Genomic DNA, 27,527 nt, shown 5'->3' on the forward strand with positions numbered 1-27,527 from the left:
GTGTTCACTCTCACATACAGTGCTATTGGTTTAGCTTTAGAGGGCCTGCAATGCTAGGCTTACTTTAGTGAGGGAATTTTTAAAGAAAGCAAGAAGATCATTCAACAAACTGAAGCTGAGATGAAAAAAGTCTTTCTTATCCATGCAGATTCTGGTACGAGAGGCGTGGCCAACCTACTGAGCCTGATAACTGGACAGAAGAGGACCCTTCGGGAGAGAACTGTGCCAAGCTAGATTACTCAGATAAATGGTTTGATGCTTCTTGCCGTGAACTGAAAAAATACATCTGTGAAAAGAAAAGTATATCCATTTAGATGGAACCACAGCTTGAGTTTATCATAGCGTTAGCTTTGAAATGTCGGCACCACTTTATAATAAGACTACTATTATAAATTGTTTGTGAATGGTTTCAAATTAGTGTATTAATGGTTAGAACCCTGTAATTTGGGGGATTTTTTTTTTTATTTTGGGTCAGTTACAATTGCAATTATAAAGTATTTACATGTGACATTTTCAGGAGACCCTGGGCTACATAGATATGCCATTGTTTGACATGTAAATGCTAACAGAAATTTGATATCTTTATGAATTTGGGTCGTTTCCGATCAAAAATTTACCCGGCGCCTGCAAAATTTTGTATTTTTTTAACTGTAGGAATCTTGAAAACAGGTGCAGTTGTACTTGTCTTTTCAAAAACTGATAGAGCTGAAAGTGCAATAATTCTGATGGTGATTCATTCTGTTGGTTATTATGAGTAAAAATAAACAATTAGCATAAGTTGGACATGTTTTTTATTGATTTTCTGTCCTCTTTTCGTGCTCAGTGCTAAAACTCCGATACACAGCAAGACAGGCTTTATTTTTAATTACAAATTGAGTTGCATATTCAATATCAGATATTTTTAATACTCAATGTAAACTGAAAGCCCTTTGTTTATAATATGAAGGCTAAAAGCAGAGATGTAATATAACAGTAGTCAGTGGGGTTTGGGTGATTTTGGAGCTGGATTTCTGGCTGATTGATGGTCACAGATGGGTGAAATCACTCTGGATGGTGAGGCAGAGTCTGATGAGTGATCTGATTTGTGAATCAAGTCGCTGTTTTAAACCTTTGTTGGAATATGAAGGCCAAACAGCAGAGCAATAGGATCAGGATTTTGGGTGATTTTCCAAGCCGAATTACTCACCGATGCTGACGTCACAGCTCGATGACGTCAGATTGCTAGTTAGGGGCGGGTCTGCTGAATGTCCTGATATGTGGATCATGTTTGTATTTTAAACCGTTCTGAAGTTATGAAGGCTAGAAGTGACCCACCGTTTTGCGGTCTTAGGGTCCTATTAGGTCATGCAAACCTTAAACTCTTTATAAGCGGTTATAACACACAAATACAAAGGGCTACACACTTGTTGCTTGCCAAATAGTGAGCTCACATTCATTTGTAGTAAAATCTTGTTGGCTACTCTTTATCTTTATCTTTCTTTGTCTTCTCCATCAGTCAGCATTAAACCAGTCGGGTTCAGCAGATATTCATTCAGTTTATCAGACATAACAGCTCACTGTTGCCCTTTGAATGTATGTGTTGTTTATGATCTAATTAAGAACGATTAACAAAATAATTCTAAACCATTCATGAACCATTTATAAGGGTAGTCTTATTGTAAAGTGGTACTAAAGCAGTTTTTGGTAACACTATGAATGTCACGTTTGTAAGCATCTATAAACACATTTATAACATGTTATAATGCCTTCATATGGCATTATAAACATGATTATAAACATTTATAAAAATGAAAAACACTGGATTATACTTTATAGCCATGTTTATTATACATTATGAATTGTTAATATAATGCATTATAAGTAGTGTTGATAACATGTTATACTGTCAGTGCCAAAGAAGTCAGACCCAGCTTGGAGACTGCAAAGTAAAGACAAATACCAAGCTAACGGTGGTGTACATTACCTTTCCCACATTGGGTAAAACACTGATGGCAGCTCTAGTTTAAACTCTGACATTTGAAGCCTGTAATGTGCTTTACTGTGAATGTTTTAGTGTTTCAGTAAATCCTTTAGTAAATACTTCAACTTGAAGCCTCACTCTGAACACTGGAGGGGGCTTTAGTACAGTACGCTTCACTTTACTTAGAGCGGACAAATACCACTTATGAGCTCTTATAATTTGTTATGAACAGTACTTATAATGTATTATGTTAACAATTCATAATGCATAATAAGCATGGCTATAACGTATAATGCATTTTTATAAATATTTATAGCCATGTTTATAATGTCTTATGAATGCATTATAACATGTTGTGAATGTGTTTATAGATGCTTACAAAGGTGACATTCATAGAAAGTGTTACCCAGTTTTTTTCTGCAGTGTAAAAGGCAAGGACAGATCAAGTCTTGTGAAATGAAATCCCATAGATGTTTTTCAAAATCACTGCATAATGCAGTGATTGAGGTGGACACACAGTCATTCTGAGTGGTCGGATGTGAAATGATTTAAACTTACAGACTCTGCTACTGAGAGCTTTTTGGTTCGCATTACTGCTACTGAGTGCTGATTGGTTAGCATTACTGCTACTGAGTGATCGGCTGGAAAGCTGATCAGCTCATTGGCTGAGTAAAGGGTTCATGATCATGATATCATGAAAATAATTATAATTGAAATACATAAGTGCTCAAAAATATAATAGCAGTGTTGTTCTGTGCTGAGAAAACGTGCGTTTTTCTGTATGAAAATGATTAAGCTTTTACAAAATATGATTTTGTACAGAACTCCATAGGAACCCATTCATTTAGGACTCATGAGCGCCCCCCAGAGTCTGAAAACCCAGAAGATTTTTGAAGATTTTTGCACAAAAACACTCAAAAATGGTATTTAAAGACAAAAGTGAAGTGTTTATATTCAGTTTTTTTTCCATTTAAGAGGCGACACTCTTCAGATTCTTCCTCCAGAAACCATTTGTTACTGTAAAAATATGCAAAATACAATCTGGCATTAATGAATACAAAGCAGGCCTACATTACAACTGAACTGCCTTCCTTTGTAGTCAAGTCTCAATCAGCAGGTAGAACATTTAAACTAAGGACTAACTTAAATGCTAATTTTATTTCATTCCAAAAGACAATAAATATGGGATATAATCAACATCATCACATTATCACCACAATCATCTATTTTTTTTCTTTTTAGGCCATATCTACAAACACACCAATACTGTATCATGTCTTTTATTACCTCTAACTTTTCAATTTCCATTTAATAGCTGTATTGCTGAGTCTTTGATTTTCGTTATAAGGGAGAGGAGTGTTCATTTCAAAGAAACATTCATCGCACCGCATGTTTTCACTTCTCAGACTGAAAAATGATAGAAGCGGCGATACTCCTGCTAATAAAGGTCATTTGAAACAATAGAGAAAAAGATACAGTGTTGTGAAGTACAATGTTCTAAAGAGGTCAGAACACAATAAAAAATGAATATAGACACTGTTAATTAGGCTACTTGACTCTGTCACATTTGGACAGATTATGGCATTTGATGTGTACTAGTACATACACGCAATAGTAGAGATCCTACAACAGAACCTTGTGAAACACCAAGTTTAAGCTTTGTATGTTTTTCCCTCTCTTTCTAATTCCCTGAGGACAGCTGTATTGCCAAAAACTCCCCAAAAATCCCCTTATTGCAGTGAAGGGAGTGTTCAGTCAATGAAGAAACTGAATCAGAATTTTTGTGGATTCCAAGAAATATGTATTTATCTCACATATTTGCTTTACTAATATACCTGTGTGTGTGTTTGCGTTGTTTTGTGTGTGCAAAGAATAGTTTCACTTCTCCTCTAGAATAAAATGATGGAAGCAGAACTTCTGTGAATAAGAATCTGAAACAAAGCACATTTTGAAAAAGGAAAAACATTTTGCCGTAATACATTTTATTTAGTTTCTCACAGCTCCTCTCCTTTAGTCCATCTGCATATTGTCAGTGTCATAAATCATTTTTTTTTCTTTTCTTTTCTTTTTTAATGAATAAAAAGCATGTCTACGTGGTCAATATATTATTGATTCATTCATTTATTAAGTTTACTAGAAATGGCAAAAACTAAAAAAACACGATTGCTTCATTTTTACTATTTTACCAATAAAATTTTTTTGTGGTCATACTTAAAGCTGTATTACACTGAGCCTGTAAAGATGTGGTCCTCACTGCTCCTCTTCAGCTGCTTCCACTCAGTTCACTCTGTTTCCCACCTCCACCTGAACTCCCAAAGTTATACAAAATGAAAGAAAAAATATTAGCTGTTTTCTGGTTTCAATTCTTTAGTTAATAAAATAATATGTTTTAAGAAGAAAACATGTAAAACGCTCTGTTTTCCATTCTTTTATTTCCCACCAAAAACAGAAAATTGAAACAATCATGTTTATTCAGTGATTTGAATAATGAACAGGCCTACATTACAACTAAACTGCCTTCCTGTGTGGTTGAGTTTCAATCAGCAACTAGAACATTTAAACTAAGGATCACTTTAAATGTTTATTGTTTTAAGTTTATCTAAGGAGAGAATAAATATGGGGGTAATCGTCCATCATTACTATCACAATCATTAGATTATTTTCTCTTTTTGACTGTATTTTATTTTTTCATAGTTTTATTTTTTCACACAGAAGATTTTCACCTCTCTGACTAAAATAATGAAAGGATGGAAGTGGCTAATAAAGTTCATTTGAAACATCTGGGAAAAAAAAGTGTTCTGAAGTGGTCAGAACCCAGGAAAAAAAAAAATTAAAATAGACACCGTTAGGTAGGTATCACATTTGGACAGATTGGGGCATTTGGTATGTACTAGTATATACATAATGCAAATAGTAGTGGCCCTACAACAGAACCTTGTGGGACACCATATTTTAGTTTTGTATGTTTTTCCTTCTAATTTCCAGGTGACTGCTGTTTTCCAAATGCTCATCGCTCATGTTCTACCCAAACTCCCCTTTTTGCAGTGAAGGGAGTGTTAATTTATTTCAAATTGCTGTGACAGAATGTGAATGTGCCAGATTCCACTGATCTCCAGTCCATAGAGAAACTGGATCAGAATTTTAATGGATTGCAAGAAATCTGTAGTCAGCACAGATTTGTTTTACTTATATACTTATGTGTGTGTGTGTTTGTGTGTATGTGCGCAGAATAGTTTCACTTCACTTGGAATAACATAATAAAAGCAGAACTTGAATAAGAATAATCGGAAACAAAGCTAAAAAAAGCAATATGGGGTGCACAATATACATTATATTGGTTTTGCCCAAAACAAAATATGAGAAAACCATTTTGTTGAAATACGTAGTGTTTAGTGTCTAACAGCTCCCCTGATTTAGTCCACCTGCATGTTGTCTTTATAGTAAAAACTTCTATTTTTGTCTTTTTTTTATGAAAATAACCTTATGACTAACAGACCAATGGAAATGGATTAGAATAAAATATTGTTACATTAACAATACACTGAAAGTTAGGAGCGTTCCCCTTCTCCTGTGAAGATACCTTTTTGGAAATCCGAGCTTTTGTTCAAACAGTGACAATGGAGTGTTCTTCCTTCTGAGTCACATCATTAGGGAAGGGCAAGTTTACCTGGAGCTGAATCAGGTGTGTTAGAACAGATTGGTGCAAGAAGACAGGACACAACATTGGTCAACTGCTGTACATCATAGAGTGAGTCTTCAGTAGAGCACTTCCTGTCTGTTTCAGTGAAAAACAATAAGTGAAATTCAAGTTTCCTGTCCATCTGGGTAAAAATAAATGTTCTCCACATTCTCTGGCAAGAGGAAGTTTGGCACAGTGGTGTGGACTGAATCTTATGAAAATGGAGCTTTCTGCAGCGTCTGAAGATAAAACGCATCATGATTCAACAGGTAAATTTAGTCAGAAGAGTGATTTGTTTTTGATTTATTTATTAATGTTCCAATTTGATGTGCTGAATTGATCTAAGATGTTTGATTACTGTGGTTTGAAATACATGATGATGATACTGATCATCTGTACTAAGATATGCACCATAACTGATCAATATATCATACGTACTGGCGAGTGTTTTTGAGTTCTGCTCGAAAATGAGCTAAAATTGTCACGACCGAAACAGTCACTACTGAAACATTTCAGAGTTTGGGTGTTATAATTGTTTTATTAGTCATAAAATGGACTGTTCAATCATTTGTTTTAAAATAAACGTAAACATAATTAAGGTACAGGGTCACTCAAAGCAAAAGGAGTTTAGTCTATAGTCCAAGTCAGTAAAATGTGTTTTCACTCTGGTTTTGAACCAGTTCAGTAGAATCATCTACATAAAACAAAGCTTAAGTGTGCTGTGTTATGAGTTTGTTATGAGTTTGTCTGATTTCTCTCAGACGTTTCTGACCGTGCTGGCTGGCCAATCAGAGAGAGGAACCATCCTTCCTGTAAAGAGGCTCTAACAGCTGCTCTCGGCCTCCTTCTGCTCTGTGCTTTGGTGGCTCACTCTGTTCTGGGGATCCTGTGTGAGTATCAGCTTCACCCTCTAATGTAGCACTACAGTCATTTACTTCCCTCACTGGACCGTCCTCAAAACCATGGAGATGATGGTCATAGTTGGGTCAACGGGCCTCATTCACCAATATCTTCCTCACTGTGTTCTTGAAAAAGGTTCTAAGAAAAAGTCTACGTCAGATTCATGACGTGTTCTTTAGGTGCAGAACTGTTCTCACCTTTGTGCTCTTGAGTGTAGATTCTATTCTTACATAAGAACAAATCCCAAATAAGGAAACATCGGCCGGAATCTTCGTAAAAACTGCATAAGTGGATTTTAAGAAGAAAAATTTTCTTAAGAACGGTTGGTGAATGAGGCCGATTGTGTGGTTATTGTCCAATGCAGTGCACCTCTCATGCTTCTTATGATTTTCTCATGAATCTAATCTCACCTCAATCTGTTCTCTTTCAACAGATAACAATAAAAAAGCTTCATATGAAGCATTAAGTGAGCAGTATAGCAGTGCTGTAGAAAGACTGTCGGTGCAGGAACGCAACGCTAGCGGTAAGAAGTTTGAAGAGTGTTTACAGAGAAACACATCACATGACACTGAAACACTAAAACAAGGAAATAGCTAATAGAGAAACTGACAGACTCAGATTTCTTTACAGTGGTGGTGATAGGAACCAGGCATCGCCATGACTACGACTCAAATATAGACCTTTTATTTACTATCCAAAACCACCAATGAACCTACACATGTTTATATATAGAATGTTAATGATGGTAAAATAGTGAAAAATCTAAAATAATAAGTTTTCTTTTTGGACTATTTTTACTTCCAACACTCTGCATGTAGAAATGTTTTACTCTTGTGCAGAATTTTTGACAAATTGGCAGAATTCTGGTTGAATTTAGTGTTTAAAATGACATTTACAAGGTTTTCATTTAAAAATAAAAATTTTGAATGCAATTCAGATATAAGTACCTACTTATATACAATCATATGTTATATAATGGAATAATTAAGTGATTATATGCATGTTTAAACAGACAGTCATACAAATCTTAGAAGAGACTTTACATTAGACGTTTTTGCTTTTTGTTAGTTAAATAGATAGATAGATAGATAGATAGATAGATAGATAGATAGATAGATAGATAGATAGAACTTTATTGATCCCAAGGGAAAAATACATTGTTACAATAGTAGAAAAATAAAAACACTTATACATTCATTACTAGTGTTAGTAACCTTATTAACATCAGTCCAGTAGTAGGAGGTCAGTCAGTCCGGCAGTAGGAGGTCAGTCAGTCCAGCAGTAGTAGGTCAGTCAGTCCAGTAGTAGTAGGTCAGTCAGTCCGCCAGTAGTAGGTCAGTCAGTCCAGTAGTAGTAGGTCAGTCAGTCCAGCAGTAGGAGGTCAGTCAGTCCAGCAGTAGGAGGATATCATGCTTCACTAATGGTATATTTTAACTCTTGTCCCCCGACTATGGCTGAAGAGTTAAATTCACATTTGGATCAGGTTCTAGTGAACTATGACACCACATCAAAACATATTGCGTCATGCAAAGGTGAGTTTATACCAGTTTTCTAAGAATCCGTGAGATTTTTTTTCTTGCAGTTTAAAAACAGTGAACAGCCTAGCTGGATTTACAACCCCATTTCCAAAAAAGTTGGGACACTTTGCAGAATGTAAATAAAAATAGAATGCAATGATGTACAAATCATGTAAGCCATATTTCTGAAGGAAAATACTACAAAGACAACATATCAAATGTTGAAACTGAGAAATCTGATTGTTTTTTGAAAAATATATGCACATTTTTAATTTGATGCCAACAACACATTCCAAAAAAGTTGGGCCTGTTTACCACTGTGATTCATCACCTATTCATTTAACAACACTCGGTAAACATTGGGGAACTGAGGAGACACTGCTGTAGTTTTGAAAGTGAAATGTTTTCCATTCTTGTTTGATACAGGATTTCAGCTGCTCAACAGTTTGGGGTCTCCTTTGCCATAATTTTCATTTCATAATGTGCCAAATGTTTTCAGTGGTGACAGGTCTGGACTGCAGGCAGGTCAGTTTAGCACCCAGACTCTTTTACTACAGAGCAATGCTGTTATAATACATGCAGAATGTGGTTTGACATTGTCTTGTTGAAATAATTAAGGCCTTCTCTGAAAAAGAGGTCGTCTGGATGGCAGCATATGTTGCCAAAACATGTATATATCGTTCAGCAATAATGGTACCTTCACAGATGTGCACGTCACCCATGTCATGTGCACTAATGCCCCCCTATACCATCATGAATACTGGCTTTTGAACTGTGCACTGATAAGAAGCTGAGTGGTCTTTAGCCCGGAGGACACAGTGTCCATGATTTCCAAAAAGAATTTCAAATGTTGATTCGTCAGACCACAGGACACTTTTCCACTTTGCCTCAGTCCATTTTAAGTAAGCTTGGGCCCAGAGAAGGTGGCAGCATTTCTGGATCCTCTTCATGTACAGTTTCTTCTTGGCATTTTAGAATTTTAACTTGCATTTTTGGATGCAGTGATGAACTGTTTTCACAGACAGTGGTTTTCAGAAGTTTTTCTGAGCTCATGCAGTGATTTCCACTACAGAATCATGTCTGTTTTTTAATGCAGTGCCGTCTGAGAGTGAACCCCTCCTCATCTTTACTTCTGAAAGACTCTCTGAGATGTTTTTTTTTTATACCCAATCATGTTACTGACCTGTTGCCAGTCAATGACCAGGTGTTTTTTTTTACCATTACACAACTTTAACAGCATTTTGTTGCCCTGTTCCAACTTTTTTGGAACGTGTTGTTGGCATAAAATTCAAAATGGGCATATATTTTTCAAAAACAATAAAATTTTTGAGTTGCAACTTTTGATATATTCTCTTTGTACTATTTTCAATTAAATATAGGGTTTGAATGATTTGCACATCATTACATTTTGTTTTTATTTACATTTTGAACAGTGTCCCAACTTTTTTGGAAATGGGATTGTAAATAGTTTATTTTTTAGTCATCAGTCTTCTATGATCAAAAATATATTTGAGTCCAGGCCGAGGCTCAGATGTAGCTTGCTGATTATTACTTTGATAGAATCTGTGATTGTAACCAATACAGCTTTTAGATGGCTTTTGATCCCTTAAAGTCTCAGGCTTATTACATACTAAGGCTAATTACTTATTAACTACAGGGGCCTCAATGCAAACTGGCTGAGCTATTCTTAGGTTATAGAAGTGTGTAATAAAGCTTTATGGCTCTGGCCATTTAAGGGGTTAAAATGATATCTTCAGCACCTTTGGCATGTCAGTGTTGTAACAGTGCTCGCAGTAACCAGCATCAAATTTACAAAACAAACAGCTTGGTTGAACTCCAGGTCCCCCTGACTTATTCATTTGCAGTCAGAGGCAATAAAACAAGAACTTCAAACCTGAAATGAACACTCCGCTGACTTTTCTGTGACGTAAAATAAAGCAATAAGCCACAAGAGGCTGTGCATTACAGTGATGTTATCTCGGGTCAGTGTGTTAGGCACAGTGCAAAACAGAGTAAAGCCCTCGCTTTAAAAACACTGCAAACTTGAGTGGCTAAAATGTGGACATAAAACATCAGAAAATGCAATTTTCAATAAAAAATTTAATACATTATTAATAATAGTCAAGATGAACAATTATTGGGCCAAGAAATAGTAGTAGTTTGCTTTTTCGTTATCACACCTTGCTAATGGTATGTTTTAACTCTTTTTCCTCCACTGTTGCTAGAGTTAAAATCTCACTGGGATCAGGTTCAAGTGAACTATGAGAACGCAGTAAAACGTCTTGAGGCATTCAAAGGTGAGTTTATACTAGTTTTCTAAGAATCCTTGAAATTTTATCTTCCAGCTCTTAAACACTGAACAACCTAGCTGGAATAAAATGATTTCTTTTAAATCATTAATGTTAGGGAAGTTGTTTTAGTAGATGAAAGTAATACTATTTTAGTCAATGAAATAAAACATGCAGCCACTGTCGCTCTGTGATCTGTGACACTGGTGATTAAAACTGGAAACTGCATTCATTCTATAAATTCAGCAATGGTTATTAAATAAAGCGATTTGCTAAATGTTCACTATGACATTTCTTTGCTGAGCTAACTAACTACAAATAAGTCATTTTTAGTTTATCGTGTTATTTTTGTTTTGCCATATTTTCATCTTCAATGGGTCAAATTCAAAATTGTCATCAGACTCATCCCCTTGGCAAAGGGATCCAAAGCAGTCCACTCCATGCATTTCGATTCTTAGAGTCACTCAGACTCGAGAACGAGTCCCAGACTCCCCATCACTAGTTTAATGCTGCTTAAGGCAAGAACTGACTAAAACACAGACATTTGACATGTAAGACATTCATGTGGCATATTCATTAGTCTTCTATATTGCAGTTTTACACTGAATCAAGTACTTTAATTCAAAGCCTGTAGCATAAGTGGAGATGATTTTTAGCCTGTTAGTTGAAAATAAGCTGTCAGCTTCTCAGTTTAAACAGAACTGGGTTCTTACCTCCTCGGTTCTCTCGGTTTTTAGTAGCTGAACTTTCAGTTTCATCATTTTATTCAGGACAGGGAAGAAGCTTACAGAACCCCACTAGTGACATCCCTTCTTAATAAAAGTCAATGCAATGATTTCATAGCAGCTCTTTTTTGCCTCTTCAACAGAAGAGTGTCAGAAGTGTGCTCTGTGTGCAGAAGGGTGGAGGTCTTTTGGTGCGAAGTGCTACTACTTCTCTACTAATGAACTGAACTGGATGAATAGCAGAGATTACTGTGCTGAGAAAGGAGGCCATCTGGTTATAATAACCAGCCAAGCTGAGCAGGTGAGTCCAGCTTACCATTCAGGAGCTTAAGATTACATTTTTGGACCTGCCTGCCTTTTTCTTCACTGTTTGAATGAAGCTGCTACATGACTTTATCACCATCTACCCATGTGTATTCGTCCTGTGGAACATGAGTACAGTGGCCACGTCGAGTATGAATACTTTAGTACAGATTGTGATATTACTGTCAACATTACTAGTATTATGTTTAAAGGGCCCATATCCTACAGGTCCACTCATAATATACAGTTATAATTCATTTGTACAGTAGCACTAACCTCTCTTTATCACAGAGTTAGACAGGCTGTTTTTATTCGTCTTTATTACTGTGCTGCTGTTATATATATTATACATATATATAAAATTAAATATATAAAATATTATATATAAAAAAATTGACTTTTGTGACTGTGACTGTGGAATGAATAGTGCATTTTCTCAGACTCTTTGGGTTTATTGATATGAGCCCTTTAGCCTACTTATCAATGCACTCAAATAATATCAAATAATCTACATTAGGATTTTCTATCTTCACGCGCTCATGAAACTCACTGGATCGGGCTGAATGACTTGGAGACTGAGGGAAAGTGGGTGTGGGTGAACAACCAGACCCTGACTGAGACGGGAGTGACGTAAGAGCCATGTTCACTCTCACATATGTTCCTTTTGGTTTGGCTTTAGAGGACTTTTATATGCCCAGCAATGCAATGATGATTGTGGTCAGAGATTTTTTTTAAACAATAAGAAGTAGATTTTTCTACAAACTGTAGCAAAAATTTATTCTTTATTATTCATGCAGATTCTGGCATAAGAGGAAGGATGAAGCACACGAGCCTGATAACTGGAGAGAGGAGGACGAATCAGGAGAGAACTGTGCTGCTCTGGGCAATGAGTCGAGTGGCACATATATTTGGTTTGATGCTTCTTGCCTTAAAAAGAAAAAATACATTTGTCAAAAGTAAAACTACAGAACTTGATTGTATAAAAATGTACCAAAGTGACTTTTTTAAAATTATTTACATTTATATATTACATGTTTTGCCAAAACTGTGATTTTCCAGCAATGCTGCTTTTCCCCAACACTGTTTTATTGTGTTTAGTCTGCTAAATAGGATCTTAGGGACCACCATTACTTTCAGTTAAAGGGCCATATCATGGAAAACCAAATTTCTCTTGCTTTTTTAGAATAAAGGAGTTTGAAGTGATGTGTAAACATTGTCAAAACAAGGCCAAGTTTCAAAACAAACCATTGCCTCCCCATTTCACACTGTCCATACATGGAACAACACCTTTACGTATATCTGCCTAATTAGCCAAGCTCCACCCACTCATATTTAAGTTCTGGGGAGTGTTTCAGCTCTGAGTGCTTTTTGAATGAGGCCCAATACAGGATGACATGGTCCCAGTGTGACTGACCCCCATCCCCATTAGTTAGGCCACTGCTTACAGACTCAGAAGAGGCATTAAGAGATTACTAAATGAGTCTGGCCACTAGAGGGCAGTATATTATTGTAGAGCAGCTTTTATCCTGCTGCATTTCAGAAGTAGTTGCTCTACCAGACACAATGTAATGAATGTTTGAATGTCCAGAATGTAACTGTCCTATTATTTTCTTAATAAATGATGTTTGATTGCTAAATGTGCATTTTATACCAATCAAAAGTGAATGTAAATGTTTCCAGGAGTGTTTCATGCCTGTTGTTTAAGTAAAATATTACACTGCATGATCATATTAAAAATTCTGCTATTTGAAAAAAAGATGTCACAAAGGTTTCTTTGAGCAATCTTGGTTTACTAAAGTTCAAGTTCATGTAATGTAAAGGGTCAACAGCTGTTTAAGAATTCTTCACACAAGCTTTACATTTACCTTTACAAAACAAAATGGTTCTAAATGGCTAAAAACTACCATTGAAAGGTTCATTTGGGAACCAAATGATGAGAGAACACATAAAACCCCATTTCCAAAAAATTTAGGATGCTGTGCAAAATATTATCAAAAACAGAAAATAATGATGTGCAAATGATTTAAACTCTGTATTTAATTGAGGGGTAGAAAGACAAAATATTATAAAGACGATATATCAAATGTTGAAACTGAGAAATGGAATTGCTTTCTGAAAAATATATATGCCTGTTTTAAATTTGATGCCATCAACATGTTAAAAAAAGTTGGGACAGAGCAAAAAAGACTGGTGAAGTTGTCTGATGCTAAAACAAATACCTGGTGTAACATTTCACAACTAATTATGTTAATTGGCAACAGGTCAGTAACATGATTGGGTCTAAAAAAGCATCTGAGAGAGGCTGAGTCTTTCAGAAGTAAAGATGAGGAGGGGTTCACCACTCTGTGAAAGACTGTGTGGGTGAATAGTGCAACAATTCAAGAATAAAGTTTCTCAACATAAAATTGCAAAGAACTTTTGCTTTTCATCATCTACAGTACATAATAACAATAAAAGATTCAGAGAATCTCTGTATGTAAGGGACAAGGCCAAAAACCAGTATTGACTGGCTGTAATTTCTCAGGCCCTGAGGCCACACTGCATTAAAAACAGACATGATTCTGTAGTGGAAATCACTACATGGGCTCAGAAACACTTCTGAAAACCACTGTCTGTGAACACAGTTCGTCACTGCATCCACAAATACAAGTTAAAACTTTAAAACGCAAAGAAGAAACTGTACATACACAGGATCCAGGAATGCTGCCACCTTCTCTGGGCCTGAGCTCATTTAATAGGTGAAGTGGAAAAGTGTTGTGTGGTCCAATGAATCAAAATTTAAACTTCTTTTTGGAAATCATGGACACTGTGTCCTCCAGGTTAAAAAAGAAAGGGACCATCTGGCTTGTTTACAGTGCACAATTCATAAGGCAGCATCTGTGATGTTTGGGGGTGCATTAGTTTCAGGAAAGACCTTATTTATTTCAGCAAAACAATATCAAACCAAATTCTGCATTACATCTATTACAACAGCATTGCTCCGTAGTAAAACAGTCCGGGTGCTCAACAGATCTGTCATCTATTAAAAACATTTGCCGCATTAAGATATGAAAAACACGATACAGGAGACTGAACTGAACTGATGAGCAGCTGAAATCCTATGTCAAACAAGAATGAGAAAACATTTCACTTTCAAAACTACAGCAGTGTCTCCTCAGTTAACACTTAAAAGAAGAGGTGATGAATCACAGTGGTAAAATTGCCCCCGTCCTAACTAATTTTTAGCATGTTGCTGGCATCGAATTCAGAATGGGCATATATTTAAAAAAAAAATCAATAAAACTTTGTACTATTTTATGTGCAACCCTGTTACCAAAGAGAGGGCGGGGCTGCAAACCACCTCAGGGTGTGTGTGAGTGTGCTGAGGAGTGAGCACTGTTTAGCAAATTTCTTATAGCCATTTCCTGGTTAGTCAAACTCAACAACGTTTTGTCACACATCATTGCTGTTCTCCCTGGTCTTTCTCAGAGTGATGGACGACAGTGCTGGTTCAGCAATGGAGGCCGGCGACGCTGACTCAGAAGCCGGCCAAACAAGGTACTGGGAAGCCGGCTGAGCAGGGCTCTCTGAGAGCCAGAACTGAAGGTTCAGCTTGAGGAGCAAAAGCCAGGAACAGAACCCCAGAGACTCACCTTGAAGACTAGATCAGTAGAGGAGGGAGTGCTGTCTCAGTGATAGAGGCTGGGGATGCTGACTCAGAAGCTGGACTATCAAGGCACTGGGAAGCTGGTGTAGTAGGGCCCTCTGAGAGCCAGCACTGGAGGTTCAGCATGAGCAGCAGGCACTAGAGGAGCAGCTCAAGAAGCATCTTTGGAACACTGGATGGCACTGTGGGATCTGGTGCCTACTTTCTGTGCTGGTGGTGGGCAGTCCAACAGAGCACAAAGTGGGGACAGGGTCTGGTTTAGCAGTGGGGGCAGGTGAGAATGGAACTGCAGGCAGTGGTGCGGGAAGAGGGAGGTGCAAAAGCCAGAAACAGAACCCCAGAGACTCACCTTGAAGACTAGATCAGTAGAGGAGGAAGTGTTGGTTCAGAGATGACTCAGGCTGAGTGGGGCTCTCTGAGAGCCAGCACTGGAGGTTCAGCTTGAGGAGCAGGCCGGGCGGGGGAGTTTCTTTAGTTTTTTCACTGGCTTTGACACCGATAACACTGCTTTTTGCAGTTCCCTTGTCTTTCTTTAGTGTATGGGGTGTAGATAACATTTCTTTCTTCACAGGACTCAACATGGGTCACACACTTTTTTTGCAATCTATTTTTGTTTTTTGTCAACTTGTACATGATTAACACTTCTGGGTCTTCGGTAACACACTTCCTGTTTCAGTACAAATATATGTTCTGCACATTTCTTGGTGTGAGCCTGTCTGGCTCAGTGGTGTCTAGTGAAGCTGATATAATGGAGAACTTCTATGGAAATGTTGATTATGAACTCTCCCAAACTTCTGGAAATGAAAGATGTCGTGTTTCAACAGGTAGGAGCACCTTCAGTTGGTTGTGTGTTAGTCGTGTGATTTAGTTCAGAAATATCATTTTTATATCATTCATGATGTTTTGAGTTTATTAGTCGTCGATTGCCAGTTTCAACTATGATTGCAAAATGTATCATAATAACGATTACAAGGGATTTTTATTTACCAATAACATAGTGTATGTGTTGAATTGTCTGAGCTAAACAGGGGTGGAAAGAATATTGAAAATTCCTACTAAAGAGGGAAGTTACTGTAGTAATCATTTACATTTAGAGTTGTGCCCAAAAGTTTGAACACCCCCTGGTCAAATGACTTGTTCATGAAATGCACACTTTGATTTTCTGTGTAATGACAATTTTTTTTTTAGAAATTATCTTTAAAATTAGAAGTTTTACAGTTCAATTCTACTCAAAGTCCTGTTAAAGTACTGTAATTAGAGCAGCTCATTATTTCCCACCTTAACTATGTGATTTCTCTCAGATGTTTCTGGACATGCTGTCCAGTCAGTCAGGCAGAGGAACCCTCTGTCCACTAAAGACTCTCTGAAGGTCCTCCTGGCTGCTCTCTGCCTCCTTCTGCTCTGTGCTTTGGTGGCGCTCTGTGTTCTGAGGATCCTGTGTGAGTATCAGCATCACCCTCTAATGTAGCACTTCAGTCATTTACCTTCCTCAATGGGCCGTCCTCAAAAACACAGAAAGGATGTTCACAATGTTCGTTGCGGTTGGGTCACACAGTGGTTCCTGTTGTTCTCTGGTCAGTGGCTTGCTGATGCAGTGCATTACAAAACTCATATTTATTCCTATTTACTTCTTTTTGATTGACAGATTATAATAAAGGCGTCTCATATGAAGCATTAAGTGAGCAGTACAGCAGCGCTGTAGAGAGACTGTCAGTGCAGGAACGAAAGACTGATGGTGAGTGGTTTGTGATACGTATCTTCTAGTACTAACTATTTTCACTGTTGGCACTGCAGTTTAGTCCAATATTAGGCTTAATCCAGCTCTTAGTGTATCAGAGTAACATTCAAAGAAGATAAAATAGTTTTGCTCTTTACTAATTTTTAGCTGTTATCATGCTTGATTAATGACATGCGTTCATTCTTTTTCTTGTCCTCTGACTAAAGAGTTACAGTCACGTTTGACTGAGGTTCAGGTGAACTATCAGAATGCATTAAAACTTCTTGATTCATTTGTAGCCTAAAAAAGACTGACCAAGTTAAGATGTCAGATGTTTGCCTCCTGCTTTAGCTGAAGAGTTTAAATCATTCAAAGGTGAATTTATACCAGTTTTCCCAGAATGACTTTCATGTAGATTAAAGCTAGATAAGGTAAGAAAACGATACAGACCAAATACACTGAACTATTTCTCCTTCTGTTAGAAACAGAGAGAAAGTATGAAGCACTGAAGGTCAAGTACCGCACGGCTCATGAAGTCTTGTCTAATTGCAGTGGTAAGATGAACACTCCACTCAGAAGCCCCCAGGCCAAATCTGTAATATCACATTAATTCGTATTATTTCGTATATTGTAGCAGTATATTGTATATTGTAACTAATATTGGATTGGTATTGTCCATAGTTTCGATAAATGAAAGTGAGGTCATGTCATCTCTAGTATAATATATAATATAATAAACAGCCATATGCAAAAGTTTGGGTGCCCCTGATTAAATGGCATGTTTTAGTGCTTTTGTCACGGTTTCCCCTTGTTCCTGTGTCTGTTTCTTGCTTTGTTTTGTAGCCATGTGATTTCTGCCATGTGCTTGTGTTTTGGTTCTTGTGCTCCGCCCTTTCCCCCACCTCCTCCATTAGTATCATCACCTGTCTGATGTTTCTGTCTCCTCCCTCCCCCAGGTGTTCCCCATTTGTTGTAACCTTTATCTAGCCCTTTGTTTCAGTCAGTGTTTGTCTACTTGTCACTTTGTCTGCTGCAGTTGTTCTTTCCCTGCCTTGTGTTTTGTTTGCTCTTGTGTTTCTTTGTTTAAATCTTGTAGTTAGTTACTTTGTACTTTGTTAGCTTATTTTGGTTATTAAAGTCTGCTCAAACTTAAATCCAGCCTCCCTGCACATCCCTCTACATGACAGCTTTATTACATTGTACCATGTCAAAATACCTGAGGGTTGCCATGGTATTCACAAGTGATTAAACTATTAAGCTTTCAATAAATTAGTGCTTAGAATCAGTGCTCTCTGTGGGTTACTGTGTTTCCTATCACTGTATAAAAGATGCACAAGGCTTCTTTTACTGTTGAGATCAGCAAGGATTTATAACAAAATATTAAGTTGTTTAAGAGTAACAACGAGTGAGTTTACATGCACTTAATAATCCGAAAATCAGATTTTGTCAGTACATCAATCAACACATTTACATGCACTTGAGTAATCAGATAAGGGGGAAACTCCGGGTCTACATGAGTCAGACAGTAATCAGATTTCTGCAACCAGCCAATAAACTCACAGAAGAAGACGTAATGTAAATATAATGTAAAAACTCAAACTTCATGCTGCGGCTTTTTTTTCAAAACATCGACTCACTTTACCTGAAAATATGAGCATACATCACCTAGAAGATGAAGAATATTTAAATCCTTTATTTTGTCAAGCATGTATTTGGTTTCAGTGTCACTCCAAAAGTGTTTTGCCGTGTTTCGTGGCGACGCTGCTGGCTTATTTCTGGTACTGCTGTCTGTTTTCACACTTTTTCATGCTCAGACTGAGAAATCCGAAAGAAATCAGAGTAAGAGTTCACATGCACTGAGAAATCTGATTACTGGGCTAAAATTCAGCTCTCTTTACTGGATTTCTTAATCAGATTTCTAGACTTTACTCCAGTTTAAGAAATCAGAGTGCGCTGTTTACATGACCATCTGAATAATCAGATAACTGCAGAAATCTGATTATGATCGGATTATTGATTGCATGTAGACACTCTCAATGAAACATGTCTAATTTTGCTGTATTGATTACATTCTTATTCATGTGTTTACTTCTTCAAAAATATACTTTGTGAGACAAACTAGACAAAAATCTATAACTTTTCAGTTTTGTTAGAAAATGTTCTTTACAGATCAGCAGCAGCATTCGGAAATCACTTTATTATAAGAAAAGCTCAGATTAAACAGCATAAATTGCTACGTTTTGTTCACCCTAAAAGGGTTAATATTTACTGAACTACTGAACTCGCCCTGATAAGAAATTGATGCTGGGAGATTTGGGTAGATTGCAGTTGCTTCAGTTTCTTGTATGTGCTTTATTTGATGTCTATATTGAATTTATTACAGGCTTTTGAAATATGAGGCACACACATTTGCTGTGGTTCTCAATGGAAGAGCATTCAGATTTCTATCTTGCCATGTCATTCAGTAAATGAAGCTGCAGTTCTAGTCAAAGTAGAAAGGCTCTTAAGTGCGTTACACTGTAATTTTGTAATTTTACAGCACTGCTGCCACCATCAGGTGAAAGGAGAGACTCGAGCCAGTTAAAGTCTATGCTGCGCACACACACACACACACACACACACACACACATACATATATATATATATTGACTTGTTAATACTGTAGAAAACAAAAAGACAGACGAACATTGGGAGATTAATGGACTTATAAATTCGCATCTATAAGCAGCACACTTGGTTTCCTGGCACGTTAAGTCTGCAACGAGAGACTGTCACACACTAAACAGTTGCGAAGATGAATTCCTTCTCTTTCTAATTTTCCTGTTCCACCTTAAATGGTGCCGCAGTTACATTCGGCGTCTAAGTCAGAATTTAAGGTGGAACCGGAAAGTTCAGCAAGAAGTTGGCGAATGAGAAGTGACTTTAGCTTCGTAAAACAGCGGAACGCTGAGAGACATTTTACAAGAAACTATTCAACTTCTGAGGAAAAGTTTTCTGGCGGAGATGGGAGGAAAGCGGCTATAGGCGAAGCTTAAAGCAGATCAAAGTAAGTCTGTGATGTCGTTTATATTTTTTAGCCTAAACTAGGACATTAACACACACTGAGACATACTGGACATTAAATGTTATGGCTGCCAAGGTGGTTTGATTTTTGTTGAAAGGACAAAATGGCTCTTTTGATCATTTGTGTTGTGACTCCTGATCTAACCTGGCTTTAATGCAGAGGGTGGCGGTCAGATTTCTCTCATCCAGTACTGTTTTTGTTGTGTGCCGCCACAGACTGTCCAGGCGCTGCACTTACCCACTTTTCCGCCTTTTGCGTTCCGTCAACATTACGTTATAAATTAAATATTTAGAAAATCGATTTTTGACATTTGTGAATTGATTTAGAATCGTTCATGTCTGCATCGCGATGCATCTAAGAATCGATTTTTTTCCCGCACCCCTAATAAAAAGAATACTTATTTTTCAGTTTAAATTGTAAAAATGCATTAAAATGAATGTGTCATATATTAAAATTACATAAATATAACTGTCTCATAATAACGCTGAATTTATTTGTGTGTCACAAAAATCACAGAAACATAAATGCTATTAAAAATAAACAGGAAGGTCTCTGAATTAAGCGTAGAAAATCAAAGGTTAAATCTCTTTTTATATTTCTGATCAATTTAGCTAAAAAACATGACAGCTTCATGTTGTGGGATGAGATGTGGTACAGTCAGTGGTGTTACAGTCCGTGGTGTAACAGTCAGTTGCAGTCAGTGGTGTTACAGTCAGTGGTATTACAGTCATTCATGTACTGCCAGCGGTGTCACAGTCTGTGGTGCTGCAGTCAGTACTGTTACAGTCAGTGATGTTACAGACAACGGTGTTATAGTCAGCAGTGTTACAGTAAGTCGCCTACACTCAGTGGTGTTACAGTCAGCCTTGTTACAGTCAGTGGTGTTACAGTCAGTGGTGTTACAGTCAGTGGTGTTACAGTCAGCCGTGCTACAGTCAGTGGTGTTACAGTCAGCCGTGCTACAGTCAGTGGTGTTACAGTCATTCATGTACTGTCAGCGGTGTTACATTCAGTGGTGCTGCAGTCAGCGGTGTTACAATCAGTTGTGTTGCGGTCAGTCGTGTACAGTCAGCCATATTACAGTCAATGGTGTTGCCGCGTTACAATCAGTGGTGTTATAGTCAGCTTTGTTACAGTCAGCCTTGTTACAGTCAGTGGTGTTACAGTCAGTTGTAGTCAGTGGTGTTAAAACTTTACTGATGTTCAATATAACAGACTACATTTTACTTGAATTACATTCATTTTTATACCCATCTGTCTGTGTAATGGTAAAATGATGCTCATCTGAAGCAACTTTTAATGCTTTGCATTTCATGCTGGACTTGTTCACACATTTACATAGAAATCATGAGAATTTTTTGTGTTAATTGTTGCTTACAATGACTTTAATATTACTGAGCATAAACTTAATAATTCAGATTAATGCCATTTGTTATTGTTTATCTCTCCTGAAAATAAGAGTGTCAGAAGTGTGCTCTGTGTGGAGAAGGATGGAGGCCTTTTGGTGTGAAGTGCTACTACTTCTCTACGGATAAACTGAACTGGACACAGAGCAGAGATCACTGTGCTGAGAAAGGAGGTCATCTGGTCATAATAACCAGCAGAGCTGAGCAGGTGAGTCCAGCTTGAGCTTTTATTTCTTACCAATCATGATGGATGTACCTGAAAATCTCCATATTACTTTATTCCCATCAGGATTTTCTATCTTCAAGTGTCGGAGAAAATCACTGGATCGGGCTGAATGACTTGGAGACTGAGGAAAAGTGGGTGTGGGTGAACAACCAGACCCTGACTGAGACGGGAGTGACGTAAGAGCCGCGTTCACTCTCACAGTTCATAAACTGCTTTAGGATCAGTTTTACAGTTATTAGTTTGGTTTCAAGAAGAGCAAAATTAATAACTAATACAGCCTAACAGTCTTTCTGATTCATGTAGATTCTGGCATAAACGGACAAATCAACAAGGTGAGCCCGATAACTGGAAATATCAGGACCCTTCAGGAGAGAACTGTGGGAGTCTGGGGAATGAAGGTGGTTTGATGCTTCTTGCCGTAAACTGAAAAAATACATCTGTGAAAAGTAAAATTCTTCTGCTTAGATGATGCCATGATACTTGAGCTTAGCTTAGCTGTTAAAAAAGACAGAACTTCTCAGGAGAGGAGGAGAGGAAGGCAGTGTCTGGCTGTTCCACTGTTTAAACCTGATTAATATGATGACTCACCTTTAAATTTATCTGTAAAAAATATATGTCAGCCATGGTTTGTAAACAAATGGAGTTATTTTCTATTTGACCTTTATTGTTTCTACTGTATATGTATTTTTTTCTACAATGTCAAAGCCTTAAAGGGTCAGCAGTAGCGGCAGCTCATGCGAATTTGAAGTTATTGATGAGTCTGGCCACTAGAGGGCGGTATGTGATTGTTAAGCAGCTTTTATCCTGCAGAAGGATAAACAAGCCAGCCTAGCTGATTATGGAAATTTGGAAATATCTGAATATCAAAGGTCTAATGGGTATGTTTGTTGATGTTGTAATGCTTTTAAGAGACAATAAAAATGTGTTCATACAGTCTATTTCTGAAAATTAAGCTGCAAAATCCGTTTTGGATTCAGTGTTTTTGTGACATCACAAAAAACAAAATAAAAATAATGGTGAGTGTTTTTTGCTATATAAGTGAAAAAATGAATGCAAGAAAATTGTAGGACACATATAATAAAGAAAAACATTCATGCCATTGTGAGCAGCACTCAGTTGATGCCATTATAAATAGTGCTTATCCATGTGCTGGTGTCAAAGTCCTTCAGCTGTCCAGACCTGCTCATGACCCACAGCTGTCTTTATAAAGCTGTCAGCCAATCAGCTCTCTCCTATTTGGAAAGACTGAAGATGGTAAAGTTTCCTCAAGCTGCTGCATTATGTGACTCAGGTATGTTTGCAAAAAGACCTGGAATGGTGCAAATAATATCCACCCTCAGATAACATAAGGATATCTGCTTCACAGGGATCTGCCAGTAAAAAATTCCTATATGAAAATATTAATTTAAGTGCATTTCATCAGCTATTCTGTCTTTATTCTCAGTTTCAGATTTACGTTTTAAACCATGCAAAGTTTGGATTAGAAACTAAGACACACAAAACATTGTTTCACTTAAAAGTACAGTTGTTTATAACATTTAAACCCCTGGTCAAATTACATTTGTTGATTTTCTGGGTGAAAATAAATGTAATACATTACTTTCTGTAAATTTTAGAGCACAATTCTGTAATATTTATTATACTGTATTTTTTTTTCTCCTTTTCTCAGCCAAGTTGAACATATTATGAAAAGCTAAAATATAAAAGGTGCCATAACTTTTGCACAGGTCACATTTTATGTTTTTATATATATTTTTTATTTTTTCCCCAATATATTTAATTCAGTCAATAAACAGTAATCTTTTAAAATATGCAGAAGTGTGTTCACCACAGAGGATGTCAATTAATTTCACACTTATTTTCATATAACCAAGGACGCACAAACTTTTGCATACGACGGTACGCAGACAGACAAACATCACATATGTGCACATTCAATACCTTGTTCTAAAATCATAGCTGTTAAATTCAACCTGAAATCATATTTGGCCTGTATCTTTTTATTTGAGGTCCTTGGTTGTGTTACACTTGATTCCCATTATCACACCACTTAAAAACAATGTTTTTCGTCTAAACGTAACGGCGTTTGCTCCGCCTCTAAACATCTCATGAGTTTTGAGTGTCAATGTGAACCAGCAAGCAGGGCAAAATATTATTAATCAATAATATCACGTTTCACGTTTCACGTTTTCCTTTCCCACCCCGACCTATCATGGAGAGAAAGCGCTCAGCTGAATCAGAGACCCTCCCTGATCCGGTGATTCACTCACAAACACGTCATGAAAACGGCCTCCATTCTTCTAGGAAGGCGTTCCATTTAATTTTGGAACATGGCTGAGGGGCTTCACACTAAAATTAGCGAATCATTTCCTACTGGACCTCACTTTGTGAATGAGAGCACTGTCCTCCTGAAACAGGAAGGGTCTTCCCTAAACTGCTGCCTCACAATTCCAGGTAACACTTTATTAGGATAGTCCACTTTAGATGCTTTGTAGATACTAAATTTATTACGTTCAACTAAATATCTACTAAACTGACCATCATTTTCTTTAACTCTAAACCTGGCTCTAATCCTGATGGAGTGATGGAGAGGGTCACAAACCCTAACCTTAACCCCAACCCAAAACCTAAACCCAACCCTCACCCTGGCCCTGATCCTAACCCTAACCCCACACTGTTTAGGTCAAGTTTCAACAGGAAGTTTGTTAATGATTTGAACATCTATAGATAATCTATAGGGGACTATAGTGGACTATTCAAATAAAGTGAGAGCCAATTCTCTAAAACAGAGCCGCCCAAAGTTGGCCTGGGGTGATGTTTGATTTGGCCCAAAAAATGACCCTAAAGTCTCATTTTTACTCCCTTTATGTATGAAATAAACATGTCTGTTTCAATGCAACCATCACTGCACTCACACTTCCCTGTTTCCTTTTTGATGGCATGGATGTTAAGCAGTACGTCCTCTAGAGGGCAATCCAGAGTCAAATGACAACAACAAACACAGTAATAATGTACCTGCTATGGAAGAGATGAAAGAGGCAGCGCTGTAGACGACGGTGGTGTGTGAGGCCATTAAATACTTTGTCTTATGTGGACGGAGAATTCATTTCACTTACGTTACGCAGGGTGATTCAAAAAGATTCAGCCAACTTCAAAAAGATTGATTTCACTTGTAAATCATTACAGATCAATGCAGTGAACTGTAAATGGTTTAAGTGAGCATAAAGTTTATTATTTAATTTTACAAGCGCTCAATATGAACCTCCTCCAGCTGTACGGACAACATCAGTTTTTAAACATGTCAGTGTTGCTGCTGGACTGAGAATAGTCCACCAACCAAAAATATCCAGCCAACAGCCTCCTGTGACCACTGATGAAGGACTAGAGGATGACCAACACAAACTGTGCAGCAGCAGATGAGCTATCGTCTCTGACTTTACATCTACAAGGTAGACTGACAAGGTAGGAGTGTCTAATAGAGTGGACAGTGAGTGGACACAGTGTTTAAAAACTCCAGCAGCACTGCTGTGTCTGATCCACTCAGACCAGCGCAACACACACTAACACACCACCACCACGTCAGTGTTACTGCAGTGCTGAGAATGATCCACCACCCAAATAGTACCTGCACTATGAGGGTCCACGGGGGTCCTGACCACTGAAGAACAGGGTAAAAGGGGGCTAACAAAGTATCAGAGAAACAGATGGACTACAGTCTGTAACTGTAGAACTACAAAGTGCACCTATATAGTAAGTGGAGCTGATAAAATGGACAACAAGCGTAGAAACAAGGAGGTGGTCATGATGATATGCCTTATCTTACACATCTTATTCAATTATGTACTTTTTGTTTTATATGCTGTTTTGTCTTTTTGGCCCTCGGCCCACCAAAAGTATTGCACTTCAAACCCCCAAGACCAAAAAAGTTTGAGAACCTGCTCTGATGTGTGACCATACGCTGCAGCATTAAGATTTGCCTGTAAATCTGATCGTCCCAAACCATGTAAAACAGCCCCAGCTCATTATCCCTCCTCTACCAAACTTTACAGTGGGCACTCTGCATTTAAGCAGGCAGTGTTCTCCTGACATCCAGCAGACCCAGTTTCATCCATCAGACTGCTAGACGTTGAAGCATGGTTCTGAATGCGTGTCCACTGCCAATGCCAACTTTAGTGATTTTATTCAATATTTAAATGGCCAATTTATTCATTATTTAAATAAACATATTAATGCTTGGACTGTGCCATGAATTACAGCAGAAACAGCAAGTCTTCTCGCCTTCTTTTCTCTGATTTACAAGTGCACATACGCATATACACTTCTTCCTGTCCCCTCACTCTCACAACGTTCAGTCAGAATGAGAAATGTCACAGCAGGCCCATTTACCAAAAACAGCAACAAGACGTGGCTGAGCCACCCCCTCGTTACGAATGGACAGCCTGCACCCTGTAAGCTGTCGATGAAGCATACATGAAAACACTGGCTGTCGTGTGCAGTAAGCATGACTGCACCGTGTGAGGGGGAGTAACGTCACTCAGCTCATGCTATCCCACATTTGTGGCCAGAAGGCGAACAAAAATGAGCCTGTTTTTCTGTGTGACGTTTCAAAAGAGCAGCTTTACACCTGCTTGCATCAGTCCGCCTGCCGTCGCCGCTCAGGATCCTCCGACTCCTTCAAGCTTCATTAATGCCCCGCACTCCTGCGCCTAATCACGATGATGACATGAAAAGGTCCTTGTGTTTCAGTGGAGCACTTCATTCACTCTGTGCTCTTCCTGTGGCTGTTTAACCAACAACCATTCATTATTTGCTCTCTCTTTGCCTCAAAAATAGCAAGAATTTATTAATATCTTCCACAGCATATGCCTCGCCTTAAGCGGTGCAAGAGGTCTTGGCCTTATGTTTAGAATTTTGTATTTTCTTCCAGAAAAGAGATGATTACCTAACAGCTCTTATTGTGAGCTCCTGTTGCATGGATACACATTAAAAAGTGTGTCAAAAGATGCTTTGTGTCTTAAAATCTTGTACACGTTGACTGGAACATGGGGACCACTTGATTGTGAAGCTTTGTGGCAGGAAGGTTTGAATAAGTAGACTTGGGGTCTGTCCCAAATAGTCCTATGTCAGTTTAGTGATGCCAACAATGACATATAGGGCAAGAGACCACAAGAGCTCTAGATTTGGCTTAATTTGCTTTTTTAAAAATTTGCTTATCTACATTGGTCCAATATAAATTGTGAGCATAAGGCAGCTCAGACAAAGTAAGTTGGTCAGGCAACTGTGATTGGTGCATTTTGCGGTCCTCATTTGCATGAGCTCACAGGGTGAGGTCTGCAGGGTGTCCCATCTCTCATTTGTGTTCATACTTGTGCTCATGAGCATCTCTTACCCAAATTTCAACAGTCTAGGACCAATCACCATCCAGTGCATAAAATATGCTAAATCTTTTACATTACACAAATGCTGAAATGTTGCATAAACTTACTATTAACAATACCTGCAATCTGTGGTAGATTTTATTAGCTCCCTGCAGTAGCACTGGTCAGCAGTGTCCCATCTACTGTATCAGAATTAACGAGCTGCATCCTGCCTTTTGCAACAGGACTGTCTAGTACTGTCCTCTGTTCTGCACTATAAGGCTAGTAGTATTTCCCTAACTTTGCTAGGACTGAGGAGTAGTAGCCCCATTACCAGCGTTAGGATTGATGAGTACTATCCTGGTTCCTGCAGTAGGATTAGCTAATTGATTGTCCTGGTTCCTGCACAAGGATGTCTCCTGTGCTGTGATTGGCTGATTGAATATATTATTTTCCACCGCTTTCATTCACACAAGCCCTGCCTCCTGTGCTGTGATTGGCTTATTGAATATATTATTTCCCACCCCCTTCATTCACACAAGCCCCGCCTCCTGTGCTGTGATTGGCTTATTGAATATATTATTTCCCACCCCCTTCATTCACACAAGCCCCGCCTCCTGTGCTGTGATTGGCTTATTGAATATATTATTTCCCACCCCCTTCATTCACACAAGCCCCGCCTCCTGTGCTGTGATTGGCTTATTGAATATATTATTTCCCACCCCCTTCATTCACACAA

General features: G+C 37.9%; 1 protein-coding gene and 1 pseudogene across 1 annotated transcript; both read left to right on the forward strand.

The window, feature by feature from the left end:
* Positions 1-5,859: 5,859 nt before the first annotated feature.
* Positions 5,860-12,445, forward strand: LOC118804853 (CD209 antigen-like protein C). The gene is made up of 7 exons (XM_036565475.1): positions 5,860-5,908; positions 6,401-6,529; positions 6,973-7,062; positions 10,282-10,353; positions 11,213-11,370; positions 11,890-12,002; positions 12,170-12,445. The coding sequence occupies exons 1-7, from the start codon at positions 5,860-5,862 to the stop codon at positions 12,330-12,332; spliced, it is 774 nt and encodes a 257-aa protein (XP_036421368.1). The 3' UTR covers positions 12,333-12,445.
* A 4,065-nt stretch (positions 12,446-16,510) lies between these two features.
* Positions 16,511-22,076, forward strand: LOC118804855 (annotated as a pseudogene).
* The last annotated feature ends 5,451 nt before the right edge of the window (positions 22,077-27,527 follow it).

This window comes from Colossoma macropomum, unplaced genomic scaffold, assembly GCF_904425465.1.
Source record: "Colossoma macropomum unplaced genomic scaffold, Colossoma_macropomum, whole genome shotgun sequence".
NCBI classification, from domain to species: Eukaryota; Metazoa; Chordata; class Actinopteri; order Characiformes; family Serrasalmidae; genus Colossoma; species Colossoma macropomum.